The sequence below is a fragment of the Gossypium arboreum genome, chromosome 12 (assembly GCF_025698485.1).
Source record: "Gossypium arboreum isolate Shixiya-1 chromosome 12, ASM2569848v2, whole genome shotgun sequence".
Classification (NCBI taxonomy): Eukaryota; Viridiplantae; Streptophyta; class Magnoliopsida; order Malvales; family Malvaceae; genus Gossypium; species Gossypium arboreum.
In genome coordinates, this window is record NC_069081.1 from 13,335,555 (window position 1) to 13,347,263 (window position 11,709).

An 11,709-nucleotide genomic window follows, 5' to 3' on the forward strand; every position below is an offset into this window, starting at 1 on the left:
TATATTAGGATCATTGTTATAGTTTTTAGGCACTAATAAAATAGTACCACGTTATTAAATTTTAAAAATAATAAAATATTATTATACATTTATTTATATTTAATATCTTCTCCAACTTAATTTAACTTTAATTAAATTACTTAAAATAATTAATTTTTAAATTATAAACAAACATCTTTTCTTCTTTTACAAATTTTAATCATTTTTTTCTCATAAGTTAATTTTTTTTGTGCAATCAATTTTTAAAAAATTAACATTTTTTCTGCACTTTTTTCCATATCATTGGTACATAATCGTGGTAATTATTTTACCATAAATCCCGAACCTAGAACCTTGAACTTCAAAGTTCAAGATTTGGATTCGAGATTTAAAGTTTAGGGTTCGAGTTTGGGTTTTGAGTTTGGAATTCAATGTAAAAGTTCAAGGTTCGGGGTACAAGTTTAGGGTTCAGAATTCAATGTTCAAGGATTCGGGGTATGGGTTATGAGTTATGAGTTCGGAATTTAGAGTTTTGGTTTAAGGTTACGAGTTTGGTGTTCAAGGATTCGGGGTATGGGTTATGAGTTATGAATTCGAAATTTAGAGTTTTGTGTTCAAGTTTAGGGTTTAGGGTTATAAGTTTTGGGCTTAAAGTTCGGGATAAAAAATTTATTAAAATTATGTGTCAATCATATGAAAAAAATTGTTAAATGTTATTAAATAATAGAAAAGGGACCATGAATAATGTGATGAGAATAATTTATAAAATAATTTCTCTATGGATGAGTGTATAATAGTAATTTTATATTATTAAAATTTGACTGGTAGTTAAAAATTTTACTTTATGTAAGTTATTCCCTTATAAAAATATTTGGACTGCTAAAGTAGGAATATATTTGGAAAGAAAAAAAAAAGAAAAGTTTTATAGAATTTAAGTGGTTGGATCAGTAATTGAAGACAATCGATCGAATTGAAAAAGTTATGGATCATATTGGTCCGGCCCATTACACATATAACTACGGATCTCACCCTCTTCAGTCAGCCCGACAAATTCTAACCATCTCAACGAACAATCCCTACACCCCCCCTCACCCTAAACACTTCCATCAATTTCTTCATTCCTTTTCTTCAGTTCATCAGTCAAATCTTAATAAATCAACCACATCTTCTAACCCTTTCATTGTCAAATCTCAGATCTCATTACTGTGTCATTCTTTATTTATTTATTTATTTAGTTTCACTAATCAGTCTAAGAGACGGACAGAAACAAAGCAGTGTAAATAGCTGAATTTCGATGGCTGTGGCTATCAGGGGAGCTCGCGGTGGCGGATCCGGCGGTGTTGGAGCTGGTTTCCGCGGTTTTTTTTCTTACAGGATCTTCGTCTCAGCCATGTTTTCGCTTCTCTTCATTGCCACTGCCACCGTTCTCCTCACTACTCGTCCTTCTACAACTCATCAGCACTCTGTAAATTTTTCCTTCTTCAAAATCCTTTATCATTTGTTCTGTTTTTGGTTTTTTCAGATACCCTTTTCTTTTTTCTAACTTGGGTTTTTTTAGCCTCAGTAACATGCCATTTATTTCTCTAATTCGGTGCTTCAAAATTTAAATCTATTTGGCTTTTATTCATACACTTTGGCGATTTGCTGAGCCTTTAATACTTCACAATCTAATCTCTCTCTCTCTCTCTCTCTCTCTATGGTTGTTTTCTGCTAGTCTCTAGGGCAGAGCTTGCAGTACTTTAAAATTCATTCTGTTTGGGGTTTTAAATACCCTTTTAGATGTTCTAACTATTTTCTTTTCCGGGGTTTTCTAGCAGAGGTTTCGAAGTGGCGGAAATGCTTACATGCATAGAACGTTTGTAGCATTGAACTCGGACCCTCTCAAAACAAGGTTAGATTTGATATACAGGCAAGCCAATGATCACATCACATTAGTGAAAGCATATGCAGCTTATGCAAGGAAACTAAAGCTTGACATTTCGAGGCAATTGAAAATGTTTGACGATTTGGCTAAGAATTTCTCCGATATTACATCTAAACCGAGGTATAAATCCTCTTTGTTTGAAACCGATGGGAATCTAGATGAGGATGTCTTAAGGCAGTTTGAGAAAGAAGTGAAAGATAGAGTGAAATTTGCTAGGTTGTTAATAGCTGAATCTAAAGAAAATTATGATAATCAGTTGAAAATTCAAAAGTTGAAAGATACTATTTTCGCAGTTAGGGAATTATTAGGTAAGGCAAAAAAGAATGGAGCTTTTGCGAGCTCAATTGCTGCCAAATCAATTCCTAAGAGTTTACATTGCTTGGCAATGAGACTGGTGGAGGAGAGAATTTCCCATCCGGAGAAGTACAAGGAAGACTTGCCTAAGTCTGAGTTTGATGACCCCGATTTGTACCACTATGCTATATTTTCTGATAATGTGATTGCAGTTTCTGTGGTGGTGAGGTCTGTGGTGAAGAACGCTGAGGAGCCTTGGAAACATGTGTTCCATGTGGTAACTGATAGAATGAATTTGGCTGCAATGAAAGTTTGGTTCAAAATGAGACCTGTAGAAGGAGGTGCTCATGTGGAGGTGAGGGCATTAGAAGACTATAAATTCATGAATTCCGCCTACGTGCCAGTTTTGAGGCAAATTGAGTCTGCTAAGCAGAGATTTTACTTGGAGCATAAGATGGAGAATGCTACCAAAGATGGGAGTAACACGAAGTTTAGGTATCTTGAGCATATGTCAATGTTGAATCACCTTAGGTTTTATTTGCCTGAAATGTACCCTAAGTTGCATAAGATTTTGTTCTTGGATGATGATGTTGTGGTTCAGAAGGACTTGACAGGGTTGTGGAAGATAGACTTGTCTGGAAAGGTGAATGGAGCTGTAGAAACCTGCTTTGGGTCGTTTCACCGTTTCTCTCAGTATTTGAATTTTTCACATCCTCTCATTAGGGAGAGGTTTAATCATAAGGCTTGTGCTTGGGCTTATGGGATGAATATTTTTGATCTTGATGCTTGGAGGCGTGAGAAATGCACGGAAACGTATCACAACTGGCAAAACTTGGTTAGTACATTATTTTCTTTAAAGAAACTTACTTATGTTTGATACAAATAGGAGTAATAATTTGTTAGCTACTGGTGTTACAGATCATTTCATGATTTTAATGGAGAAAGAGAAACAATGTTTTTACCTGCAAAAAATTGACAACACACTGTAAATAAATGATGACTCCTTTGTCCTAATGGTAATAGAGTGGTCTCGGAGGGAAAATTAGAAATGATGACAAATAAATACAACTTTTAGGAGTAAAACCAATTAATTAACTTCAAGTTTTAAATACAACACCTCAGTTTTGCTAATGGTTTGAATTATGGATCGAAGTTATGGAAGTGGATGTGTAATTAACTTTTAATTGATCTTCTGATCAGAATGTTGATCGGGCTCTGTGGAAATCAGGTACTCTTCCGCCTGGCCTGATCACCTTTTACTCATTGACAAAATCACTGGACAAATCCTGGCACGTGCTTGGACTTGGATACAATCCAAGCATTAGCATGGATGTGATCAACAATGCTGCACTCATTCATTATAATGGAAACATGAAACCTTGGCTAGACATAGCTATGAACCAATACAAGAATCTCTGGACCAAATATGTGGATAATGACATGGAATTCCTGCAGACATGCAATTTTGGAGTGTAGGTAAGTAAGTACTGGTGCTTCTTTCTCAATAATCAAGTAACAAAAATAGAAATTTTAGCGATTGTTCATATAGGCTTGCTATATTTCACCAACATTTACACTATTCTTTAGTTTAACTGCCAGAGTAAAGCTTAATGGTTTTATCTTTAGTTCTTTCTCCCCTTTATTAGGCTTACTATTTGTTTATTCTTAAATTTGCTGTTTTGTTCTTGAAGATGTCAAGCACGAATTGTACTGAACCAGATTATATATGTATACACTTAAATGATTCTTTGATAGTGAAATCTTTTCCATCAATACATTTGTCAACTTACAAAACTCGACATGTTAGTCTAGTTTTATGGCAATTCAAACTTACTTTCAGTTACTGTTATGTCTCTCAGGTTTGTTTGTCTGCTTTACAAGTTAGATTGAGAGTAAAAATTTCCCATGCATAATGGTGCAGTAGGTTAGAAGCTATGTTGCTCCGGCTCTTATTTATTTTTTGAAGCATCTATATTTGACTCTCGTTCCTGACACATGGATAGGTCATAGGAGGTGACTTCCAAAAATCTTCTAAATATGTTTAAGAATTTTGAAAATTTCATCATACTCGTATCAAATACATACCAATACCTGATACTCAACTCTGAATTTATGTAAATTTTTTTGATATCGTCTTAGCTTTTTAGCACTTGGAATCTTGCAACTTGTAGTTCTCCATCTTTTGTTGTAGTTACCGAATGTGAGAACCCTTAGATGGTTTGGTGAAGGTTAGGTTGCTAGGTTTCCATCTTTAATCTGCACTCAACCGTACTGTTGAACTTAGTCCTATTTGTAGACTAAAACTTATGTTTTCATAAATCTTACTCAAGCTTAGGACTCTATAGTTTTTCCTCTTTTTATAGAATAGGTTCATTAAGAAACCAATTGAAATAAAAGAAGAAAAAAGCCCCTATAACTGCTCGAATTCTGGCAATCAAATTCTCGAGTATGGTCTCTGTAGGAGAGCTTAAGCGTAAGAGTTCGAAGCCAGTAATATTTCTATGTATAGGTGTCAAGAACAGGCGTTGCATCTTATTACCATTTAATAGGAAATGGTATGGCAATAAGATTGTCGATTAATATTATCACAATATCACAATTTTAAGGAATAATTTATTTAACAGCTTCGTTGCTGTTTAATAACTATTATTGACTAACATTTCACTATATTTTTCTTATATCTGATTTATCATTTAACATCAACTTAAAAAAAAAATTTATTCCATTCCCAATCAAATACATCTATTAATCATTGTTCTTACATTCAAATGCATATAATATATATATATATATAGGTATATATACATTCTTTAACTTTTATACATTACATCCTACCTATGCATCACGCAAATATACAAACTAGTAAATTTATATTATATTGTTTTTTACACATATATTATAAAATCTATAAATATCAAAATATTCTAATCTATATTATTAGTATATATAAAAGGAAGGTTTTAAGGCCTTCCTTACATGGCACTCGTCAAATGTCAATAGTTTTCTTTCCTAAAAATAAAATAAAATGAAAAGCTAATGGTTAAATATCAATTTTAATCCCTTTACATTTTACATAACACTTGTCTGATGTCAACTCTGTATTCGACATAAGAAGCTAGTGGCCAAATATCAAGTACAACCCCTTTACTTCCTTTTTGAGATTATATAAGAATGGTTAAATTCTAGATTTAATTCTTATATTTCGCTCAATTTTGAAATTTAATCTTTTACTTTAATTTTGACATAATTTGATTTCTTAACCTTTATAATGTCATTTTTAGCATAAACTATTACAATGTCATTAGTTAGTCTAAATAATTTATTCTAATTAAAATGCTTATGCGATTTTATTTAAAAATTATTGACATCGTAAAATTTTCTATTAAATTCAGATCCATACAATTTCATTTTTTTGTTACATAGATACCAAGTGAGTTTTTTTTAAATTTGAAAATGTCGCACAAAAAAAATTAATAGAAGAATTTCAATAGTGTTAACATATGGACTTAAATTTTAGATTTGAAAAATAGAGGAACTAAATATTTGAATATAATAGTATAGAATCAAATTCTAAATATACAAAGAATACAAGCACTTTAAGTATATTGCAACCTTTAAATTTTTACTCTATAATTTAGTAAAAAATAATTACCCTAATGCAAAGTGTGGCTAAAAATCATACTAGTTAAAATATATAATAATATAATTAAAATGTTATCATATCTTACATATATATATATATATATATATATATAAATAGTTTTTTTAAACAAGGTAAAGGTTATTTATAAAAATACTCTCAAACCTAAAGCTCTCAAACTTGTCGACAATGGCTGGTGGAGGAGGAAACAGGGATGGCAAGGAGCGAAGTGCTTTCATCCCCAGCCCTTATGAAAACAATTTTCGGCTCTACTCATATTGCATCTTCACTTGCTTGGAAGGTGTCTCTTCAACTTCACCATCAAAATTGGACGGAGATTTTTTTGTATGAGCAAGCCAAAATAACTAATATCACAACAATGAGTCCTATCCAAAAGTGGGCCTAGAAGAAATATGACAAAATTTAGATTGTTATTTATTTTCTTTGAAAATAAGGTAAGGGAATTAGTATGCCTTAAAATTATTTTATGATAGAAAACTTAGCTTGTTGGTTCAATAGTAAGGCTTTAATTTATCCATAGATTAAGTTCAAACCCCTTAGTGAGCATATAATCAAAATATTTTTATTTCCTTGTTTTTTGCCCCAAAAGTGATGAATTTTAAAAAAACCTAGCCCAAAAATAATTTTTTTTTTTCAATTTAGTCTCTATTTTAAAAAATAAGTTCTAAACCCACATGAATTTGTAAAACCTATTTCAATTAGGAAAAAAAGTTTTATAAATAGCTAATTTCAAAACAAACCCTAGAATTTACCAAGCAAATTTTCAAGAAAACATCCTCAAAATTCTTTCTCATCCAAACCAACTTTCAAAGCCAAAAGAGTAAAAATTTTTCGAAAGCACCCTTCAAGTAGATCTCCAATCTCCTTTCCAAACAAAAGGTTTTTAAAATCTTCAAAACAAGTGTGGGATCTAAACCTAAATCTTTGTGTACAATTGAATCAAATAGGAAATAGAGAACTAGTATAGGTGAACACCCTTTGTGCAAATCTATCTGGGCGAACCCTTTCACAAACCCCCCATTTGTGCGAGCCCCTTTTGCAAACCTCCTTGTGCGAACCCATCTGTATGAAACCCTAGGTGCGAGCCTTAAAGTGCGAACTCCGATTAAGCGAACCCCTATGTAAAAAGATATAGGATTGGTCATGCGAGCCCCCAATATATTTGTGCGAACTCATCTATATGAAACCCTAGGTGCGAGCCTTAAATTGTGAACCCCGGTTAAGCGAACCCCAGTTAAGTGAACCCCTATGTAAAACAATATAGGATTGGTCATGCGAGCCCCCAATATATTTATGCGAACCCTAATTATTGATATCTGTGAGCTTATATGATTATGTGTTAGGTGAGCCATGTATTTATGTTATGCGAGCCATGAATATATGTTATGCGAACCCTAGGATTATGTGAGACTAAATGTATATGAACCCTAGGATTATGCAGACCTTTATGCATTCAAACCCTTGGAACATTCAGGCCTATATGCGAACCCTAGGTAAATGCAAACCTATATGCAAACCTTAGGACTAGGTACATGTGAGCCTATATGCGAACCTTAGGAACTTATGAGCCTTTATGCGAACCCTAGGTACATGTGAGCCTATATGCGAACCCTAGAAACTTGCAAGCTTGTATGCGAACACTAGGTACACGCGAGCCTATATGCGAACCCTAGGAACTTGCGAGCCTGTATTCGAGCCCCATGTACATGCGAGCTTGTGAAACTTAGGAATTTGCGATTTTATATGCGAATCCTAGGAACCTACGAGCCTATATGCGAACACTAGGTACATGTGAGCCTATATGCGAACCCTAGGAACTTGTGAGCCTATATACGAACCTTAGGTGCATGCAAGCCTATATGTCATGCGAGCCCTAAGAACATGTGAGCCTATATGATCATGTGAACCTGTAAATGTCTTAAATAATTGGATTGTTAATTCACATAAAATCCTGTGCATGTGACATTGTGTTTTATTTGTTTACTCGCACCAATTTTGTGTAATTGTGAGATAATGAAAAAACTGTATGCTTGAATACATGCCTTATTATGCCAAGTATGAAATTTTGAAGGTAGCATCAAATGATGATAAAAAAAGCATAAAACATGCTAACTTTATGTGCATAATTACACGAAATCGGGTATGGAGGACAGAGGAGTTTCATAGGAGACAGTGACAAATTAAGTCCACACCGAAAGTCAGTACTACACGGAGTAGGCGGCAATGTCATCTAAATCGGACAGGATGGGGTGATAGTTTAATAACACCATCAAAACCAAACCAAACCGAGATAATAGTTTAAAAAGCCATCAAAAAGGGCAATCGGGATGGTAAGTAATTGTAGTAAAAGTCACAGTCACAGGTGACAAGTGAACAACCATTGACACCGAGAATCAAACCCTAGATGGTCAATTATTGTAGTGGGTTTTGGAATGTAAAGCAGTGCTCAATGGCAGATAGGATGGACGGGTAGAAATTTAAAACATAATTGCATCATATATAATTGTTATTCATTGATTTATTATATGTTTCATGAAGAATGCTTTGTTTACTGCTGAATTTTATCTATATGCATTATTGTTGTCAATTATATGTAATGATTTAGAATTTAGTCTCTTACTGAGCTGTTGTAAGCTCACTCTCCCTTTTCCTTTACTTCTCAGGTAGTGCAAAAAATTAGGACTCCGTATGGCATTGGAGGAATCTCGAATTAACAACTTGTTTTATTATTTAAAAAGTTCCATTTACCTCTTATTTTCGGGATTGTAATTATTGATTTCTTGCTTTTACATCTTAAGTTTGGGATTGATTAATTTATTTATTTTAAAGCATGACACTTAGTTAATACTATGATATTTGCATGCTTTTCGGTTTCGTAAGCCATTACCTTCGATGCTTCACAAAATACTTTACGTTTTGAAAAAGTCTTTTGTTGAAAACCTTAAACCGTTTTTCAAAACGCCACAATAATAAATATTTAAATTGAATTGTTAAGTAAAATTGGTTTAATTTAATTAATATTTTTCTTGAAAACAAAAGAATGATTTTTAATACAAATCAAACAGAAGTAAAAGAGAAGCTTTACAGGATCACTTTGGTGATCTTATGTAACGCCCTCGTCTTAGCCGAAACTCTTAGACCGGGTTGGGAGTGTTACAGCTATCAGCATTGCTACACCACTAAAAAGGTAAGGAATTGGAGAGCTCCGGTATCAAAATCCAACTCCCGTAGCTGCTGCTGTCGAGTTGCTTGCAGGCCTCATATTCCTATATCTATTTGATATGCAAAACTAATTCCTTCCTACTGGTTTTTATAGTGCAATGTAATGGATGTTAATGGGAGGTTTTAGATTTGTAGTAGCAAGCAATTTGAGTTCCACAGTGACTACTGGGTTAGGACAAAGAAATTATGTGGGTTGGTTTTTAGGATGGTTCCCAATTTGCTAATTATTTATGTTAAATAAAATATGTTTTTTATTAAAATATTAATACAAAACATTCAGCATATCTATAAAAAAAAAAAAGAAAAGAAGGTGTTCTGATTATAACATCCATTTTCTTTTGAAAATATTTCAACCATGGAAAGAGTTGTATTTATTTTTATATTTCTTAACTTATTTTACAAAAAAATTGTAAAACATTTATTTATATATAATTATATTAATTGTATGTCAATGTAATAAATTCATTTTAAAAATGTTTAATTATTATAATTTACTTAACTATGAGTTTTTTTAATAATGTGTCATAAGAAATATTAGAGAAATATGCAATATATAAATTTACATAAAATTATAATGAATTTATGTTAGATTAATAAATATGAGTCTTTAATAAGGTTTATAAAAATCATTTATAGAAACAGACATAGGTTGCTTATTAAATTATTTTATATTTTTAATATTACTTTTATAAAATTTATTTAATTTTTATTTAAAAATTAATAAAATTAAAAATAAATGAAGCAAATGAAATTTATTTGTATATAATATTAGAACAATGTAATATTGTTTTTAAATATGTTTATTTAATCAAAGTATCAATTATTAAAAAGTAGTTGTATTATTTATTAAAAGTATTAATTTTTGAACCCATATGTTGGCCTAATGTTTAGGGTGTTCAACACTCTAGGTGTGGCTAGGATTTGAATCGTGCTAGTCTCATTATTGTTAGGGTTTTACCCTCCTCTTGTAATTCACCAAAAAAAATATTAATTTTTAAAAAAGTTAATGTAACTTGTGTGTAAAACTTAGTTTAATATAAAATGTAAATTAATAAATCAAAATGCCAATAATTAAAACTTTGTAAATATTGTTTTAACTTTAATGTGGGACTTGAAAATTCAAATATAAATTGGAATTCTATAGGTTAAATAATGAGAGTAAAGTAAACATATGAAAAGTCATAGGGACTCGTATAATAATTTAAAATTTTAATCTAATCCCTTAACTCGACCTAAATGTTATAACTGAATTTTGAAGGTTACATTGACCCTCGAATGGTTTAGTAAAATTATTGGAGTTTATAAAATAGTATTTTTAAAACATTTGCTTACTTTAGTAGAAAAATTTAGCTTATTATCTTCTTTTCACTAAAAGATAAAATTTTCTAAAACGGAGGATTTTAAAATTTACTTAGCAAAAAATAATTTTCAATTTATATAATTTTCAAAATATCAATTACATGATATCGCAACGAAAAACTGAAATTCAAAATAGTTTTAATGATGAAAAACCAAAATTTTATGCACAATTAATTCAAAATCCATGTTTCAATATCCTAAAATCAAATTAAATGTCATCATGCATACCAAATAAACCCAAACTTAAGTCCCATCCACAATTCAAATAAAGCACTATAGTTCCAAATAATAAAAATTAAATATTAAGTCTGAAATACTTTTAACGAAAATATTAATCCGAGCTGAGTCCACGTTCTAACCTTATGTGTTATTTGTAAAGATGAAAATTAAAGGGATGAGCTTAAGAAGCTCAGTGTGAATCCAATCGCAATAAAATCAATGTAAAAAAGTAGACACAACATACAAAATAATAATTCTTATAATAATCACAATTGTATAACAATTTAGAGTATCAGATTTTCAGATCAATATATTAGCATAATATTTTAGAATTCACAGTTTTGCATGCACATACTTATGAATGACAATGCAATTTCAGTTTATCATAAAGGATCCTACCTCCATTACACACCATAATAAGAGCTCCTTAGGATTCATCCATCCGTTACACACTGTGTTGTGGATAAACAATCATTGATTTGCAGATAAACTGCTAGTAAAAAATATTGTGGGTAATCCACTAGTATTTTCACTTAAAAATATTTGTAGATAAACTGCCACTTGGTTTGTGGACGAGCCACCACTTGTTTGTAGATTATTAAACTACCACTCTTCCTCCGTATATATCGTCCCACCCCATGCAATGCAATATGACATGCTTATAACAGAACAATGAAGAAACAGTAGACATGCTTAACATGTATTCAGTTCAATAGTAGCAGTAGAAATGCTTAACATGTACTTAGTAGGGCGGTAATAATATGTCACAATTTATCAATATCACAATGACAATAGGCATGTAACATTCACATCTTATACAATATAACAATAACAATTTAGTTATTAAATCACAAATTCTAGAATAAACACAATATCAGAGACTCAATTGAGAGAATAAAAACCCTAAAAACAATCCAGGGGTTATATAAGGACTAAACTGAACAATTCATAAATTTATGGGAAAAATTGTAAAATAGGGGTCACATGTTTGTTTGAGAGGCTTGAGGTCGTGTGGACGGGTTACACTGCTGTGTGGAAAATGATAATTTAC

The 11,709-nt window shown here is 31.6% G+C and overlaps 1 protein-coding gene across 5 annotated transcripts; it reads left to right on the plus strand.

The window, feature by feature from the left end:
* The first annotated feature begins 1,016 nt into the window (after positions 1-1,016).
* On the plus strand, positions 1,017-8,708 carry LOC108476579 (probable galacturonosyltransferase 9). Of its 5 annotated transcripts, none has more exons than XM_017778820.2 (4): positions 1,017-1,444; positions 1,794-3,032; positions 3,398-3,673; positions 8,522-8,708. In XM_017778820.2, exons 1-3 carry the CDS (start codon positions 1,274-1,276, stop codon positions 3,671-3,673), a joined length of 1,686 nt encoding a protein of 561 aa, XP_017634309.1. In that variant the 5' UTR covers positions 1,017-1,273; the 3' UTR covers positions 8,522-8,708. The 5 variants fall into 5 exon arrangements, with proteins under 5 accessions (XP_017634309.1, XP_052879549.1, XP_017634312.1 ...); XM_053023589.1 differs by having other exon boundaries at positions 1,797-3,032; XM_017778823.2 differs by lacking the exon at positions 8,522-8,708 and having other exon boundaries at positions 3,426-3,957.
* Positions 8,709-11,709: the final 3,001 nt, after the last annotated feature.